Source organism: Budorcas taxicolor, chromosome 24 (genome assembly GCF_023091745.1).
Source record: "Budorcas taxicolor isolate Tak-1 chromosome 24, Takin1.1, whole genome shotgun sequence".
NCBI lineage: Eukaryota > Metazoa > Chordata > Mammalia > Artiodactyla > Bovidae > Budorcas > Budorcas taxicolor.
In genome coordinates, this window is record NC_068933.1 from 15,216,758 (window position 1) to 15,236,878 (window position 20,121).

A 20,121-nucleotide genomic window follows, 5' to 3' on the forward strand; every position below is an offset into this window, starting at 1 on the left:
AGTAGTCAAAGGGAATGTAATCTGACCTTTAAGTTCATTAAAAGCTCTCAAGAGACTGGGAGACCCTGGAACCCAGAGAAGTAGCATTGGCTTAAAAGGGTCATGGAGCGAATGCAGCACATGCCAGCAAAGCAAGAAGATATTTTACAACAAGGGTCATGGATTAAAGGAAATCCAAATAAACTGAACCACCCAGAAGCAGACATGCCCCGAAGGGTGTAAGTTCAGTATGTGATTGGCAGCAGCTTTATTCTTTGCACTAAAAATAGCGGTGGGAGAGCGGTGATTCACACGAGATGGGGGGATTGAAGACAACATGTGCCACGCCCTTTTGTGTACCGAGGAGAATTGGGACATGTCTTTTTGGCTTTTGGCAGGCTTGCACACATGCATAAAGGAGAAGCACACTGCTCACAGACGCAGGATAGGATTTCCGTGTTGATCTGACTTCATAGCTTTTCATCATCAGTAGATCATCTCCTTTCAAGGGTACGTCCAGTCCTACTTCCCTGGCAAAGTATGGCAATGACCACTAAGGAAGAGCCAGCCTGCCGAGGGCGGAGGGGTGGCCAGGAGCCTGGCTCAAGGCGGGGCGTTCTGACCCTACCCTGTGGGAACCGCCGAGCCCTCTGACAGGGGAGCCGGAGGTCCTCCTGGACATCACTGGGCTACGCGGAGGCTTACCCAGGACAAATACCTCGCTTTTAAAATCAGCCTGGAAAAGCCATAAGAAGTTGATTAGTTCTCGTATTCATTATCCAGCCTTCAGAGGAGCTTTCTGGTTTCTTTTTTGTTCCCCCCATGCACACACAGCATGCCAAACTCCCGAATAATAGAGCCAGAAGGTTAACGGTCCGCAGACAGCTCGCCTGGTGGCCCAGAGTTTTCACTACACAAGCATCAGTTGCTGCCTTAATAAGGAACTCACGGGCAGAGCAGAGAGACATTTATGGAGGGAAATTGGTATAGGGAAGATGTCTGAATGCAATATTGCATGGCATGCAATATGCACCTGCAAGAAGTTTATGTCTGTTGAAATGGTTAACGATTGGTTTCTAGAGACTCTCAGATCTGACCTGTTTTCTTTGTGTTTGTTTGAATAGATTCAAGGTAAGATCCAGGGACATTTCACTTAATATCCATCAGATTTCATAGATGGTGTCAATCATTTGTCAAAGGCAAACTTTCTAGTAAGACACATACGAACAAAATATGGCTTTTCTGGAGGAAATGGTGAAATATAATTCAGAATGCTGTTCTAACTCCCAACACATTGTGACTGTTTTGATGTTCCTTCAAAGTAACATTTTTTAATACAACAGTGAAAAAGCTAACCTTTCCTGTGTGCCTGTCTGATTTTCTGTCCATTCATGGACTGAACCCAGCAGTGTATTGTCTAGTATTTGATTTGGCTTATGGGAACCTTGGGCTTCCCTGTTGGCTCAGATGGTAAAGAATCTGCCCACAATGCAGGAGACCAGGGTTTGATCCCTGAGTCGGAAAGATCCCCTGGAGATCTTCCCTGGAGAAGGGAATGGCAACCCACTCAAGTATTCTTTCCTGGAGAATTCCATAGACAGAGGAGCCTGAAGGGCTGCAGTCCACGGGGTCACAAAGAGTTAGACATGACTGAGTGATTACCACTGTACTGTACTATGGGAACTTTAGCAGGACTAAAGGACTTTTAAATAAAAGCATGTGGTTTTCTCAAATCTCATAATAGTTAGTAATGATTGACCTCCTATCTTCAGTCTCTGGGGATGAAATGCATCAGGCACTTTTCTTTTAAGTCTTGGGGCAGAGAAAGCTTCACATTATCCAATATCCATTCTCTTCTTTGTCATCCCAGTAATGGAATCCTGAATGTCGGGTAGGCACACGGCCATTCTGAATAAAGTTTATTTTCCAGCCTTCCTTGTATCTAGATGTGCTCATGTGATAAGTTTTGACAGATGGGATATGTGCAATTACTAGCAAATGTCCTTCAAGAAAGAAAGCATAAACTCCCCTCCTCTTTTCTTCTTCCTGCTAGCTGGTTTGAGGAAGGGACTGTTGGAGCTGCTGCAGCCACTTTGGACCACCAGCTGGAAGGTTTTCATTGAGCATGGTGATTTGCCAAAATAAAATGGAGTCTCCTGATAAATATAGAGCAACATACCAATCCTGGATGCCCTACATTTATGCATAAGAAATATATACTTCTACCTAATTATTTTGAGTTTTTTGGCACTGCAGCTGCCCCAATCTTGACTAATATGAGGTTTCTATAAACATCAAGAGTCATAGAAAAAAAAAGTAGCACTGGAGTGATGTGGATAAATAGCTGGAAAGATCATTTGAACATATTAGGAAGAATCAGGATTTAATTTCACGTTGGAAACTGTGTTCAAGGGGATCACCTTCTGCTGGGATGGCTTTAAGGTGAGGAGACTTCCTTATGGTACCATAATAACTGAGTTTCTTGGGGGAAAAAAAAAAACGAAGAGTTTTTCTATCTCTTTACAAAGCACCTCCACTGCTGTTTGAATCCATGGGCTACACGGATTTTTACAAAAGAGTTTTACATAGAATTGGAAGTTCAACTTACATCCAAGCTGAGGATTATAATAATTCCTTTTTGCAAAACATTATTTTCAAAAAGATGCTCAAAGACTAGAAAAAATATTGGATTCTGATTTATGTATCAAATTATTATTTTATATGTACATTTCAGTCTTCTATAATCTATAAAGTAGTGGCAACTTTTACAAATGATTTTGCATTGCATGTGACAGACTTATATTATCTCAGAAAATACTTTAGAAGAATAAAACTGCATTAAATTAATATGGGTTAGGTAAAATAGTGGTTGACAAGTATTGATAAAAATGTTATAATGGTTTCATACATACTATACTATGCCTACTAAAACATTATTGCCATTTTATTTTCTCTTTGTTTTTAGTGCTAGGTTACTTTTCTTCTTTGTAACGAGCATAATTTTTAACATTCTTGAAACAAGAGAACTAGGAAGCCTTCTTAAAGGATTCACGTCAATTTTTACTGTGTCAGATGTGGATTAAACCATAATGCTGCTGCTGCTGCTGCTAAGTAGCTTCAGTCGTGTCTGACTCTGTGCGACCCTATAGACGGCAGCCCACCAGGCTCCCCCATCCCTGGGATTCTCCAGGCAAGAATAGTGGAGTGGGTTGCCATTTCCTTCTCTGTAATAATGGCCTAAGATTTGTAGTTGATTCAATTTGTATCTACACTTACAAGCATAAATTCAGTTGACTTGTATTCTTTCTATGAATAAAAAAATTGACTTATAAGAGTCTCAAAAAACTCAATAGGGGATTAAAATTAACATTTGCTCTCAAATATGAGATCAAAGGAGAAAAGTAACTTAATTTTTTCTGGAATTAATTATCTAAGTATTCTTTGAAAACATAGTTACTGTGAATATCTCCATGGTCTCATGAACTGAGACATAGAGAATGTATGAGATGAGCTTGGTTCTTGCAGGAGAATATACCTGTTTAAATTCTGGTTTTGTCCTTGACACTACAATGGTGAGTGTTCCATCTCTCTAAATTAGAGAACTCTGATTCTCAAGTTACTTGCCCACTTATTGGCTAACCAATTGGCTGAAGAACAGGTAGGGAAAGGCAAGGAATAAATATTTTGGCTCTAAAAGAAAACCACACACACACACATAGAGAAGGCAAATTCTTAGTCTTAGACCTTATCTAAAGAATTATTATTATTTTAAAAATTTCCTAATTATTTCCTGCCAGCTAAGATAAAACCTCAAAGGGCAAAGAACAATTAGTCTTTAAAATATATTACATTCCCCACCCCCCCCGCCCCACCTTCCAAAGATTCCTTTTCTAAGTAAGATAAAATTCACATAGATGGACTATTTTGGCAGATAGATTTGGTGATTGGGGTTTGGAAGATTGCATAAATGGCATTTCTTAGGTGTTGGTGCTTTCTATTAATAGTTCAAAAACATGACCCTACCAGAGCCTTCGTTTTGCTTCATTTTTTTCCTTATCTGAAGAGGCTCTCATTCCAAGTGGAGAAGATTGCATGCGAGGATGAGTCATTATCTGAAGTCCTTTTGTGTAAAGGAAAAGGTTTTGAGGATCGTTCTGAACACAGAAGTAAAACTTTTCTGTGATGGATTGATTTCATGCTGTGGTTCTCATTAAATGTCTTTCCAAGGTCAGTTATTAATTGTGTTAAAAATCTTTTATCACGGTATCCTAAGAGGGAGTTAAACACCAGCAGAGCCACCCGCCGGCCTGCAAGTCTCCGAGATGGGTGCTTTGTTAACTGCTACAAAAGAAACCTCCTTCCCACATCCTCATTAGTTTCCTGCAATTTTGTGGAAGAACAAGGCTCAAGACAGTCAGTGTCGAAGATCATCCAACCCTCAGGCTCTGCTGAACCTGCTGATTAGTTGGGAAACTTGGGAGGCAACGAGCCCACTAAGATGTGACAGAAGATGACAGGCATATAGCTGATGCCTTTAAACGGGGATGGTTCTCCTGCTGATCCTCAACTTAAAAAAAGAAAAACCCTAACAATCACATTTTATTACTATACAACGTTTAGCTTGTTTTTCTCCTCACTCTTAAGTACAGCTGCTGTGCAAATATATCTTTCAAATTTTCAGACAGAGGCCATGCTAATGATGTTAAAAGTTAGCAACCAAAATTGAATGACTTTTTAGATCTTGTAAGACAACATGACTCTAAAGACATACATTTAATTAATGAAGTTCATTGAAAGACATGCAATAAACCACACTCAAGATGCAGTTACCTTTAATTGTGGTGAACTTATCTCCTGTTGGTAAGAGTATTTAGGGAGGAGCGGAGATGAGTAGGGCTGGGTAGGCTGAGAGAATGTGGGGACCAGGTCAGAGACAGTGGCGAAGGAGGAATGAAAGGGAGGGGAGGAAAGCAGACAGCTGGGAAAAGACGTAGACGTCTGATGTCCCGAAGAGAATGAAGATGGCTTAAATATTGAGGAGAGACAAGATGCAATTATGCTTGTGTCCAGAATGAGGCGGTTACATGCTTTTCAGAGAATACTGCCCCCCAACACACCTAAATATTTTTAAAGTTACTACATACCCTGGGTGTGTGACATTTATGACAACTTCTTGCTTTGAAAGCACTAACTTCTGAATTTGATTCAAAATTCCCAGTGGGTTTGATCAGTTTTCTGATATGAGGGGCTGGAGATCAGCATTCCCATAGCCTACAATTTTATAAGGTATTTGTGAGGTGGGGCCTTCTAACCATGAAGGGAGAAAAGTGTAAAACCCTGCAATGACTGTCTGTAACTTGCTTGTGAAGTAGATTGCAATTTATGAAGAGTAGGTTTGTTACAAAGCTAGTCAAGTTAGGACCTCTGTGCCTGTGTGTACTTGTTGGGAACTGGCTGTGAAACCCAGCACCCGCTTCCTGAACACCATACCAGTGGTGCTGCTTGCAGCCTGCAGTAGCAGTTCCTAGGAACCAAGCCACATATCTAATCCCATCTTAAAACTGATTAAATTGAAGGGAAAATAAGTTATTTAAGTAAGTGACTTAGAAATATTTTTGATATACTGCAATGAATGATCTCTATTGCTAAAAAGTGTGTTTATTTTATACAAATGCAGGCATGGCTGGGTTCTTTGTCCAGTTGACATTTCCTCACCTGGCTGGGGAACTGCCAAGACTCAGGGTTTTGTGGCTGTCCAGTGACCTAATGGACACTTAACATCGTTTAATCCCAAGAATACCCCATATAGACCAAATACCTCTACATTTGTTATTGGTAAGGTCTTAATAGGAAATTACGAGGTTTTAAAAGTGATTTTCATGATGGAAAAATGTTTCAAATAAATGAAATGCACAAGAAAAAAATTGTCATTTTAAAAGATTTCTAAGTTGAGGAGCTATGGGAGAAAGTGACTTGCTTAGCAGCAGAATATGATTCATTGATTTAGTTTCATAATTTTAATATTTGCCAGTAGTCACATTTGCTTTTCTAATTCACAGATTAAATATATGGTATATCAAGTTTTTTGTTTTTGTCTTTTTTAGAAGAGAGAAGCTTACAAGAAGCTTAAATATTTAGAGCACTTCTCTCTTTATTGATTAAAATCATTGCCCAAGGCTCTTTGTTGGTAAGGTGAATATGCAGGACCCAATTCTTAAGTAGTTACCAACTTAAAAAATTACGTCTTCAGAGAGAATTGAAAGGGAACTGGCATGTATATTTATATTTTTCTTTTCTTTCTCTTTTTTTCCTTCCTTCTTTTTCAGACTGCTGTTATATCAAAGAAATGGTATTTAATTTTTACACTCTGGAGGTGAACTAATCTCTCTCTCTGTGTATCAATTTCCTCATCTGTATAGTGGGGATGAAAATAATATTACCCTCCCTATTGAGTTTTGAAAAGTAAAGATGTATTGTTCTTAGAAAACTATTTGAAACTCAATAAGACCTCAAATATTAACTATTAATATTAATATTAAAATTAGACTTTATAAAAACGTTTAAATATGTATTTATAGTAATGAATAACAGAATAACAATACATATGTATATCATCTTATTAAAATTTGATGTGTTTTTCATCCGTCCTTCCACCTTGCCCTTATACTACATGGTGCTGTGTTTATTGTGTGAAAACCATCTAAGACAATGTCAGAATTGATGTTTATTAATATGATTAACTGTCCTAGCTAATTGAAGTAAGACTGGTTCGTTCTTCAGGAATTAGGCAACATGAAAATACCTCATCTCTGGTTTTCGCTGCATTGCTGTCTTCTTTAGGGGCCCTAGGGCCTGTGAGGGTGGCTATCGGATATCTTGGGCAGTCATCTTTTCTCTCCTCATCCTCCTCTTCAATGTGCAGGTGTGACATCACCTCTGTGCCATCACGGCCACAGCACAAGGCATCTGGATCTTGAGATTCCAGCCCTCTTCGGTTGCCTGCCCTGACCCCCTCATAGACTTCCTCATCTTCCTCTCCAATGACAGGGAGGGTTTGGGGCAAGGGACCCAGGCCAGGGTGTGCGGAGGTCACAAACTTATCACCTAGGACCACCAGTACCTTCTCTGGGCCTGCGGAGCCCTCTCTCATTTTGGTCACATCTGCAGACTTGTTCGGAGGTGTCTTTCTAGAATCCGGGAGCATCGTGGCCTCCTGAGGCCGCACTGCAGCTGAGGTCGTAGCCGAATGGAGCAAAGGCAGCTGAGAGGAGTGGGCTTTGGCAGGTGTGGGTGCTCGCGGCCATGGGGGGAGAGTGGAGGGGTCCTCCTTAATCTCAAGGCTGATCTCCTCTGGGGTATCTGGTTTGGCTGGGTCAGCTGGTAAAGCTAAAGCACCAAGCTTCTCTAATTCATCCAAGAACTTGTCCAGAAAATGAGGCGGCGTTGGGGCTGAAGGATTTACCAGTGCACCGTTGGCTGGCAGGGACAGCCACCCCAGGGTGGTTCCCTGGAGAGTGTCGCTATCTGGGTCATGTGAAGCTTTGTGCAAGAGAGGGGGGCGTGGTTCACTGGAAGCCAGCTTAGAGATGAGCAGGGATTATGACGTTAAAGAAAACGTGAAAGTGAAAATGATGCATCAAGACACAGAGACAGAAATGCAGAAAGACATGGTGGTGAATATAAAAAATACGTTATGCTATGGTATAGATTGGCCGATAGCTTTTGAATTTAAATACATAAAATCCTTAGCATATTAATTAAAGATTGATCTGAGCTATGCTAGCATTTGGAAAGGGCCCATTAAATGTCAAATGACAAGGTAAAACTGTCATAGAGATGATAAAACCAGGAAAATTATTTGGAGATTTAATAGACTACTTCTTTGAAAATAGGTTTCTAGATATTGATTTAATATAAACAACTCTGGAATAATGTTAATATAGGATGAAAACCAACAATTAAGCCTTTTTTATTCCCAGAATTTGTTTAGTGTTCTTCCTGTGCCAAATCTTTTGAACTTACATCATTTTCTCACTTACGGTTGCGAGGTGATTATAAGATATAGCATAAAATATTTTTACATCATTATACGCTAACACATTTCTAAACGAATAAGTTCTGAGAAAGATTTTTTTAAGAAGAGAAACTTATGATCAAAATGACACTGAACTTACATAACTACTACTTCAGAGTTTAAAAAAATTCAAAGTAAATGTTTACACAGAAAGGGAGCATAAGATGTGAACAGGAGTAAATTTCTGGTAGGACTTCCATTCTCTTTTTCGAAAGCTTGACATTTTATGTAAACTAGTGGAGGTCTAATTTATGAAACTTAATCTCCTGAAGTACAAAAAAATACTTCTGTATATCTTAATATTACCACTGCATTTTGGATGTACTGAACAAAACATAATTTTTATTCATTAAAAGTTGTTCTTGACATGTGCTTAGGAACATTCTAATACATTTATATATTGCTTTTGGAGTAGGAAGAATGTTATATGCTACACACGTGAAGTATTTGAGAGGCTGGCGAAAGACATTTTACTTTGGCTCTTTCCAAGTAGATGATTGGGGTTTGGAAAGAAAAAAATCTTTAGGAGAGATTGCCCTTTCTGGCTGACTGTTTTGAATGACACGTCACTGGTGCACTCAGCACTCTTGGTCCTTGGGCCTTAGTATGGATCAGCGCCCAGTGCATTCTGCACTTAATTTTAACTTCTATCCTATAAAAGGAATGGGGTTTAATGAATTCATCTAGATTTTTTTAAAAAAAGGAAATGTGATGTCACGTCACTGTGGGGTGGGATAAATGAGACAAAGCGTCACAAAACATTTATGAGCATCCTTATAGAAGATTCAAGACTAAAGGCTACATAGCACCTTTTAGTGCCAGGAATATGGCATGGCTGAGGAAGAAAGGTCTTTAAATTCCATTATTGTCATGACTACCAACTACACCATTACTACCACCATTACCACCTGTTACTACTACCACTCCAATGCCATTACCACCACAGGCACTAATATACTTGTTAATGGGTTCAAAGTGCTTAGCCTTACCATGGGCTTGCTTCAAGTTAAATCGAGTACCCTGAGATACCTATATCACAAAAAATATACCTGTAGTACAAGTATCATATAATTATCTTATCTTCTAAAAGTATTAAATTGGATTCTACTCTACTAAAAGCAGAAATATCAGAAATAATACCAACTTACATTTGAACCTCTCCTAAATAAAGATAGTATGTCTAAAGAAATGTGATTGGAGTGATTCATAAATCACAATGAATTCCCTTCTCTATTTACCAAGATCAGTTAGAAAATAGGATATTTAACATTTAGTTTATTTTGGGTGTCATGGTTTAGAAGTACATTAGTTTTTTGTTTTTTTTTTTCTGAAAATGATTCGGTTCAAAACTATTAAGGATTTTCCTTCATTTAGCCAGTGACATCATAGTATAGACTCCAGTTGGTGAACTGTTAAATATTTTTTGAAATTTATGGACATAAGCTTTTTAATGTGTTTTTCCCCAGCAGTGAGAATAAAAGACTAATTAGTTATTAGTGAAATTTGTACATATCTCTACTTATAAAATGTAGAATATGATATCCTAAGAAAAACCTAGGAAATTGAAAATACATTTAAATCATATTCACAACAAAGATCAAAACGTGGTGATCTAAACTACTACATTGCCAATATTTATTAAGACTTCATGGAAAAATTTCTTCTGATCCTTTCTTATAACCTTTTATTTGAAAGGACGGTCACTTTGAAATCTACCCAGGAGTTCTTTTAAGATGACTGAATGCTAGATAAGACAGATACTTAATACAGAGATGAAGATTTTTTTCTTTAGTAGGAACTACCAAAGGAAGGATATTGCTATCTAAATGCTGAGCTCTGCTAGCGGAGTATACATACTAAAGAAGATTGTGGAAAATTTTGTTACTAGTCAAAATTAGCAAGTATTAAACTGTTTTCACTCTCCAATGCTAAAGGATTGAGAGTAATTGCTCATAAACCCAGTCTTCAAAGAAAAGTAGAATAAATAAAATGCACAGCCTTAGCCCTCTAAAAGAAAATTCTTCTCTTAAGATAGTAGATTCTTTATGTCATTTCCCTTTGTGTAGCTTAAACCATTATGCTAGCACCCATAAGGAAAACTAAATTACACTGACTTGACCTGGCACTCACACTTAGAAATGCAACATGTAAATCTTTCATTTTGCCATAGATACGATGTTGTAGTCTAATCCCCTAATATGTACCAATTATCTTACTCTGAGTTCCCAAGTATTATACTAATATGCTAGAATGTCTTCTTACCTTATTTGAACTTAAGCTGTGGATCCTATCACTGGAATAGCTGTGGGGTATTGGAAGTTCGGGATAGTCCTCAGCACCTTTGGTTGTATTCTTCTTGACAACTTCTACGTAGGAAACAGGGAAGATGCCTTGTCTGTTGGTTCCTGGAATTTTACCTTCATACCAGTTTTGATCAACTCTTTTAAGAAGAATAATTCTATCTCCCTGTAATGAATAATAGGAAAATGCGTTAGAAATAGACATGCAATAACATAAAAAGTTATAATTGTCAGTGTTTTTTAATAACAGTTTTCTGCCTGGGAAAGTCTTATACTTTGAGTGTTTTGTTTTTGTTAGGAGAATGCAACTAAAGCCTCCAGAGCTCACTCCTAAATTATAGGTCATCAACATATATACAGTGTAATCATCCATTTATTAGAATCTTTCCTAAGGATACTTGGGCTTTACACATGTTCAGATTGGCCCTGTGGGAAATGTCATGTGTGAGTTATTTCAGAAAGTGCAGTAGTTTAACCTGCAGTGTGTCGGTGACAAGACCATCCTCTGATCACTGACAGACTCAAGGGGATGAGCTGCAGTGGGCAGAACTTCAGAATGTGCACCAGAGATTGCGGTGATGGTGTGTCTGAAAAGGGTTACAGAAAGCAACCTCTGGAAGGGATGAAGTTGGACAGTGCACCATTTTTCTTCTTTATCTAATGCGCTGCATAGTAACGAAAGAGTAAAAGCTAACAGGATGGGGCATAGCTAGCATCCTAAATAATGCATGGCTGTGGCCAGGACTCACGTCCACTTGGTCTGCATCAAGACGGTGTAATACCAGCATCCATTCTGACTGGTGGGTGGCCAAGCCATAGTGGTCAGTAATGTTTTTCATAAAACCCCTGGCTTTGGCATTGCTAGGACCTTCTACAGGAGAAGGCAATGGCGACCCACTCCAGTACTCTTGCCTGGAAAACCCCACGGACGGAGGAGCCTGGTGGGCTGCAGTCCATGGGGTCGCGAAGAGTCGGACACGACTGAACAACTTCACTTTCACTTTTCACTTTCATGCATTGGAGAAGGAAATGGCAACCTGCTCCAGTGTTCTTGCCTGGAGAATCCCAGGGACGGGGCAGCCTGGTGGGCTGCCATCTATGGGGTCGCACAGAGTCGGACATGACTGAAGCGACTTAGCAGTAGCAGCAGCAGGACTTTCTACAGTCACTATTTCTGTGACTTGAAGGATCAAGCCAATGCTACAAAACTCAGTTTGATATAACCTTTGAATAACAAGGCAGCAGAAGAACAGTATTTTGAAGTGTGCTGCTGCTGCTGCTGCTGGTGCTAAGTCGCTTCAGTCGTGTCCGACTCTGTGCGGCCCCATGGACGGCAGCCCACTATGCTCCCCCGTCCCTGGGATTCTCCAGGCAAGAACACTGGAGTGGGTTGCCATTTCCTTCTCCAGTGCATGAAAGTGAAAAGTGAAAGTGAAGTCGCTCAGTTGTGTCCAACTCTTCGCGACCCCATAGACTGTAGCCTACCAGGCTCCTCCGTCCATGGTGCTATTTTCTTTTGATGTTTTTACTTGTACAGCTCTTGATATTTAGCCCAAGGCATCCCTGGGAGACAATTTGGAGCTCTCCCAGAGGAAAAGTCTCTCTGCAAAGCTTTGCATCTCACAACGACCTCATCAGGAAGCGCACAGGAGAGGTAGGTAGCAGTGACTCAGGGCAGCCTTACAGGGTCCTTTGCAGAAAATGAGGAAGATGCAAAAATTGTCGAAGGAAGAAGATGACCTGTCTTAGTTTTGAAACTATGCAGCCTTTCAAATGCACCAAGGAAGAAAGCCGGTTACCTTTCTCAGCGATAGCTCCACATTGGTGTCAGCACTGAAATTATATTTGGCGATAGCTTCTCCGATTTCACCAGGCTGGGCTGGGGGAGGTGGTCTTGCAGGCTGTGCTTTTTCAGGAGGTGTGAGTTTCTACAAAGGAGAACAGTTCTCTTTATTCTTTGTTTTCTTTTCAAAATTTTATTGGTGTATAGTTGCTTTACAATGTTGTGTTAGTTTCTGCCGTACAGCAAAATGAATCAGCTGTATGTATACGTATATCCCCTCTCTTTTGGACTTCCTTACCAATCAGGGCACCAAAGAGCTCAAAGTAGCGTTCCCTCTGCTGTACAGTAAGGTCTCATTAGTTATCTATTTTATACATAGTATCAATAGTATATGTGTGTCTATCCCAATTTCCCAATTCCTCCCACGCCATTCCCCACCCCTCGCTGGTGGGAGTGTAAATTGATACAGCCACTATGGAAAACAGTATGGAGGTTCCTTCAAAAATGAAAAATAGAGCCAGCATATGACCCAGCAATCCCAGTCCTGGTGATATACCCAGAGAAAACCATAATTCAAAAGGATACGTGCACCCTAATATTCATAGCAATACTATTTACAATAGCCAGGACATGGAAACAACTTAAATGTCCATCAGCAGAGGAATGGATAAAGAACATGTGGTGCATGTATAATGGAATATTACTCAGCCACAAAAATGAATGAAACTGGTCATTTGTGGAGACGTGGATGGTCCTAGAGATGGTCATATAGAGTGAGGTAAGAAAGAGAAAAACAGATATTGTATATTAACTCATAACTGTGGAGTCTAGAACAACGGTACAGATGAACTTATTTGCAAAGCAGTTATCTATTCTTGACCCATGGTGACTCTAGAAACAATAATCACGTAGTGGGGAAGGGGAAGGGCTTACCTCTACATATGAGATTGGGAAAATGCCCACTCTCCCGTGATGCTCTCCCTCATACCAGTTTTGGTCAATTTTCCTGAGGATGTAGACAGTATCTCCTTTCTTAAATGACAGCTCCCTGGAAGAGATACATTTAAATGTTTTTGTTTTTTTTTTTTCTGTGATGTACAGCAGTTATTCTTCAGATCAGCATTCTCACTGGATCTGCATTTGGCTGGTTAATGTACTTCGAGTATTAAAAAAAAAAATCTGTTGAGCCCAGTTAGCTAAGGATGCTCCTTGAAAGATTTTTAGAATTCATTTGAAACATTATCACTTTAGAAATGATTGAAAAAGAGCAAATATAAACATCATGACTGATTTAAATCACAGGCAGATTAATATGAATTTCAAAGGTGGGGACAGACGATTGCCATCTTGTCTTTGGTTTATGGGAGAAGAGTTGTGACACTTGCCATAATGCTGGGTTCATTCTGCACTGATTTTTATTTGTCCTGAAGTTAGTTAGCTAGTTAGTTACTTCTCTCTCTCTCTCTTTGTCTCCTCCTGTAAGCTCAAGCTTACAATGAGGAGTCCAATATCATTTCGCCTTAGCACACAAGTGCCGACATGAGAGAAAATTTTATTTGTGGTTCCTTGAAGCTGGTTGACAGGCATTTAAGTAGAGTATCTTGATAATGATTTTATCTTGTGAAGCAGAAAAGATTTTATACTTTGATTTTTCAATGAGGCACAATGAGAAACATTTTTAAAAAGTGGAATATAATTGATGTGGAACATTATGTTCGTTTTGGATGTACAACATAATATTTGTATATATTTCAAAATGACCATCACAATAAGTTAACAGTCACCCGTATAGTTATCAGTTTTTTTCTCATGATGAGAACTTTTAAGATTTATTAGAAACTTTCAAATATGCAGTAAAGTGTTATGAACTATGGTCACAAAGATAAACTTGTTTCAAGTGCAAAGACAAGCACAGATTGCTTGTACCCTCCTTTATATTTTTTGTTTTCTAAATATAAAAATAATTTCAAGAAACTAAGTATGCTTTTCCATTTTGGCTGTTTCTAACGAGACAGTAGGTAGACTGGGGTGTTTAATTTTAAGTTATAAAGACATTACTCATCATGAATAATTCATGCCTAAAGTCTCACCCTCACTGCTTTAGTTTTCATGGCTTCATCTCCCAGGTGATTGTGTCTCTGTGTTATTTTGCCTCCACAATTATCTCTCGTTGAAGGGTACTTATTTCAGATCTTTTGTCAAGAGCCCCACAGTCCCACACATCTGCCTTCCCACTCCCAAATCTTCTGTGTTGTTTTGTTCAGGATCTTGAGTTGGAGCATTTATGTGTGCAGAGTATATAATGCAGAGAGGTTTATAGTAAATGTAGAATATTTCACATTGATTAAAAGAATTAACTGAAAAAAGTTGCATAGTAAAAAGAATTATCACATATTTAGAAGTGCTAAAACCTTCACAATGCAAGTGTGTTAAACTTTCAGTAACCCTAAAAGCAAAGAAGATTCACAGAGCCTTACATTCAAGCACAGTACTTCTTCCCTCATTATGCATGTGGCTAATATAGAAAACAAAAACCTAAGTATTTTCATGTTTATAATCCAACAGTTTTATTTATACTAAGTACATTTTGTATCTGGAAATGAGATCAGAAAGCTTAGCTTTAAAAAAAGAGTAATTAAGAGACAGCTAATCATTTTTTTTTTAATATGAAAAGATATCTTTTCTATGTGTGAAGACTTGTACTTAAATTTTTCAAGTCATCTGGGAAAAAAGGACACTGGTCTCACTTTTCAGTTTTCAAAATTACGTTCACCTCATCTCAGAGCTAGAATTTCTAGAAGTCTCATTTTTTAATTTTTTTCTTGAAGGATAATTGCTTTACAGAATTTCGTTGTTTTCTGTCAAACCTCAACATGAATCATCCATAGTTATACATATTCCCTTCCCTTTTGAACCTCCCTCCCATCTCCCCCCGCCATATCCCACCCCTCTAGGTTGACACAGAGCCCCTGTTCGAGTTTCCTGAGCCATACAGCAAATTCCCATTGGCTACTATTTTACATACGGTAATGTAAGTTTCCATGTTACTCCTTCCATACATCTCACCCTCTCCTCCCCTCTCCCCATGTCCATAAGTCTATTCTCTATGTCTGTTTCTCCACTGCTGCACTGTAAATAAGTTTTTCAGTACCATTTTTCTAGATTCCATATATATGTGTTGCTGCTGCTGCTGCTGCTGCTAAGTCACTTCAGTCGTGTCTGACTCTGTGCGACTTCATAGACGGCAGCCCACCAGGCTCCCCCGTCCCTGGGATTCTCCAGGCAAGAACACTGGAGTGGGTTGCCATTTCCTTCTCCAGTGCATGAAAGTGAAAAGGGAAAGTGAAGTCGCTCAGTCGTGTCTGACTCTTAGCGACCCCATGGACTGCAGCCTACCAGTCTATGTGTGTTAGAATACAATATTTATCTTTCTTTTTCTGACTCACTTCACTCTGTATAATAGGTTCTAGGTTCATCTACCTCATCAGAACTGACTCAAATGTGTTCCTTTTTATGGCTGAGTAATATTCCATTGTGTATATGTACCATCACTTCTTTATCCATTCATCTGTTGATGGACATCTAGGTTGCTTCCATGTTCTAGCTATTGTAAATCGTACTGCAATGAACAACGGGATACATGTGTTTTTTTCAATTTTGTTTTCCTCAGGGTATATGCCTAGGAGTAGAATTTCTGGGTCATATGGTGGCTTTATTCCTAGTTTTTAAAGGAATCTCCATACAGTCTTCTATAGTGGCTGTATCAGTTTACATTCCCAGCAACAGTGCAAGAGCATTCTCTTTCCTCCACACCCTCTCCAGCATCTATTGTTTGTATACTTTTTGATGATGGCCGTTCTGACCAGTGTGAGGTGATATCTCATTGTAGCTTTGATTTGCATTTCTCTAATAATGAGCAACGTTGAGCATCTTTTCATGTGTTTGCTAGCCATCTGTATGTCTTCTTTGGAGAAATGTCTGTTTAGGTCTTTTTTCCACTTTTTGATTGGGTTGTTTGTTTTTCTGCCATTGAGTTGTATTAGCTGCTTGTATATTTACAAAATTAATGCTTTGTCAGTTGTTTCATTTGCTATTATTTTCTCCCATTCTGAGGGTTGTCTTTTCACCTTGCTTATCGTTTCCTTTGTGGTGCAACAGCTTTTAAGTTTAATCAGGTCTCACTTGTTTGTTTTTATTTCCGTTACTCTAAGAGGTGGATCATAGAGGATCTTGCTTTGATTTATGTCATCAAATGTTCTGCCTATGTTTTCCTCTAAGAGCTTTATAGTTTCTGGTCTTACATTTAGGTCTTTGATCTATTTTGAGTTTATCTTTGTGTATGGTGTTAGGAAGTGTTCTAATTTCATTCGTTTACATGTAGCTGTCCTGTTTTTCCAGCACTGTTTATTGAAGACGCTGTCTTTGCCCCTTTGTATATTCTTGCCTCCTTTGTGAAAAATAAGGTACCCATAGGCACATGGGTTTATTTCTGGGCTTTCTATCTTGTTCCATTGGTCTACATTTCTGTTTTTTTTTTTTTTGCCAGTAGCATACTGTCTTAATGACTGTAGCTTTGTAGTATAATATGAAGTCAAGAGGGTTGATTCCTTCAGCTCCATTCTTCTTTCTCAAGACTGCTTTGGCTATTTGGGGTCTTTTGTGTTTCCATATGAATTGTGAAATTTTTTTGTTCTAGTTCTGTGAAAAATGCCATTGGTAATTTGATAGGGATAGCATTGAATCTATAGATTGCATTTGGTAGTATAGTCATTTTCACAATATTGATTCTTCCTACCCAGGAACATGGAATACCTCTTCACCTGTTTATGTTGTCTTTGATTTCTTTCATTAGCATCTTATAATTTTCTGTGTACAGTTCTTTTGTCTCCTTAGGTAAGTTTATTCCTAGATGCTTAATTATTTTTGTTGCAGTAGTGAATGGGATTGATCTCTTAATTTCTTTTTGATTTTTCATTGTTAGTATATAGAAATACAAGTGATTTCTGTGTATTGATTTTATATCTTGCAACTTTGCTAAATTCACTAATAGTAATTTTCTGATACTATCTTTAGGGTTTTCTATGTACAATATCATGTCATCTGCAAACAGTGAGAGCTTTACTTCTTTTCTAATCTGGACTCCTTTTTATTTCTTTTTCTTCTCTGATTGCTGTAGCTAGGACCTCCAGAACTATGTTGAATAATAGTGGTGAAAGTGGACACCCTTGTCTTGTTCCTGATCTTAGGAGGAGTGCTTTCAGTTTTTTGCCATTGAGAATAATGTTTGCTGTAGGCCTATGGTCTTTACTATGTTGAGGTAGGTTCCTTCTATGCCCATTTTTTGAACAGTTTTAATCATAAATGGGTGCTAAATTTCATCAAAGTCTTTTCTGCATCTATTGAGATGATCATATGATTTTTATTTTTCAGTTTAATATAGTATATCATATTGATTTGTTTGTGTATATTGAAGAATCTTTTCATTCCTGGAATAAACCCAACTAGATCATGGAGTATGAGCTTTTTGATATGTTGCTGAATTCTGTTCGCTAAAATTTTGCTGAGGATTTTCGCATCTGTGTTCATCAGTGATATTGGCCTGTAGTTTTCTTTTTCTGTGTTGTCTTTGTCTGGTTTTGTTATCAGGGTGATGGTGGCCTCATGGAATGAATTTGGAAGTGTTCCTTCCTCTACAATTTTTTGAAAGAGTTTTAGAAGGATAAGCATTAGCTCTTCTCTAAAGGTTTGATAGACTTCTCCTGTGAAGCCATCTGGTCCTGGGCTTTTGTTTTTTGGGAGATTTTTGATCACAGCCTCAATTTCAGAGCTTGTAATTGGGTTGTTCATAATTCTATTTCTTCTTGGTTCAGTCTTGGAACATTGAACTTTTATAACAATCTGTACATTCCTTCCAGGTTATCCATTTTATTGCCATATACTTGTTCATAATAGTCTCTTAAAGTCCTTTGTATTTCTGCATTGTCTGTTGTAACCTCTCCTTTTTCATTTCTAATTCTGTTGATTTGATTCTTCTCTCTTTTTTTCTTGATGAGTCTGGCTAAAGTTTTGTCAATTTTGTTTATCTTCTCAAAGAACCAGCTTTTAGTTTTATTAATCTTTACTATTGTTTCTTTCATTTATTTTTTATTTATTTCTGCTCAGATCTTTATGATTTCTTTCCTTTTGCTAATTTTGGGGATTTTTTATTCTCCTTTTCCAGTTGTTTTAGGTGTAAAGTGAGGTTGTTTTTCTTGTGTCTTGAGGTAGGATCATATTGCTATAAACTTCCCTCTTATAACGCTTTTGGGACATCCCATAGGTTTTGAGTTGTGTTTCCATTGTCATTTGTTTCTAGAAATTTTTTGATTTTCCTTTTGATTTCTTCAGTAACCTATTGGTTATGTAGAAACGTGTTGTTTAATCTCCATGTGTTTGTGTTTCTTACAGGTTTTTTCTTGTAATTGATATCTAGTCTCATAGCATTGTGGTTAGAGAAGATTCTTGATATGATTTCAATTTTCTTAAATTTACTGAGGTTTGATTTGTGACCCAAGATGTGGTCTATCCTGGAGAATATTCCATGTGCACTTGAGAAGAAGGTATATTCTTCTGCATTTGGATGGAATGTCCTGAAGATATCAATGAGATCCATCTCATCTAATGTATCATTTAAGACTTGTGTTTCTTTATTACTTTTCTGTTTTGATGATCTGTCCATTGGTGTGAGTGGGGCGTTAAAGTCTCCTACTATTATTGTGTTACTGTCAACTTCTCCTTTTATGTCTGTTAGTGTTTGTCTTATGTATTAAGGTGCTCCTATGTAGGTTGCATAGATATTTACAATTGTTATGTCTTCCTCTTGGATTGATCCCTTGATCATTATGTAGTGTCCTTCCTTATCTCTTGTAATATTCTTTAAGGTCTATTTTGTCTGATATGAGGATTGCTACTCCAGCTTTCTTTTGCTTCCCATTTGTATGGAATATACTTTCCCATCCTCTCATTTTCAGTCTATACGTGTCTTTAAGTCTGAAGTGGGTTTCTCATAGACAGCATATATATGGATCTCGTTTTTGTATCCATTCAACCAGTTTGTGTCTTTTGGTTGGAGCATTTAATCCATTTACATTTAAAGTAATTATTGATATATATGTTCCTACTGTCATTTTCTTAATTGTTTGGGGTTGATTTTTGTAGATATTTTTTCATCTGTTGTATTTCTTGACTATGTAAGTCTCTTTAACATTTGTTGTAAAGCTGGTTTGGTGGTACTGAATTCTCTTAACTTTTGCTGGTCGGAAAAGCTTTTTATTTCTCCATCAATTTTGAATGAGATCCTTGCCAGGTACAATATTCTTGGTTGTAGATTTTTCCCTTTCAGTACTTTAAATATATCCTGCCATTCCCTTCTGGCCTGCAGAGTTTCTGCTGAAAGATCAGCTGTTAAGTGTATGGCGTTTCCCTTGTATGTTACTTGTTGCTTCTCCTTTGCTGCTTTTAATATTCTTTCTTTGTGTTTACTCTTTGTTAATTTGATTAGTATGTGTCTTGGTGTGTTTCTCCTTGGGTTTATCCTGTATGAGAATCTTTGTGCCTCTTGGAGTTGATTGACTATTGCCTTTTCCATGTTGGGGAAATTTTCAACTATAATCCCTTCAAAAATTTTCTCATACCCTTTCTTTTTCTCTTCTTCTTCTGGGACCCATATAATTCGAATGTTGGTGCATTTGATATTATCCCGAGGTCTCTGAGACTATCCTCAGTTCTTTTTATTCTTTTTACTTTATTCTGCTCTTCAGAAGTTACTTCTACCATTTTATCTTCCAGCTCACTGATTTGTTCTTTTGCTTCAGATATTCTGCTATTGATTCCTTTTACAGTATTTTTTAATTTCAGTAATTGTGTTGTTTGTCTCTGTATGTTTATTCTTTAATTCTTCTAGGTCTTTGTTAATTGATTCTTGCATTTCCTACATTTTGTTCTCA

The 20,121-nt window shown here is 38.0% G+C and overlaps 1 protein-coding gene across 1 annotated transcript in view; it reads right to left on the bottom strand.

Moving 5' to 3' along the window:
• Positions 1–20,121, bottom strand: part of SORBS2 (sorbin and SH3 domain containing 2) — a 94,417-nt gene that overhangs the window by 12,363 nt on the left and 61,933 nt on the right. The window contains exons 18-20 of the mRNA XM_052661278.1: positions 13,070–13,184; positions 12,153–12,281; positions 10,316–10,519 (exon numbers count right to left, since the gene is read on the bottom strand). Coding sequence (XP_052517238.1) covers positions 10,316–10,519; positions 12,153–12,281; positions 13,070–13,184 — 448 coding nt within the window. The remainder of the gene's footprint in view (positions 1–10,315; positions 10,520–12,152; positions 12,282–13,069; positions 13,185–20,121) is intronic.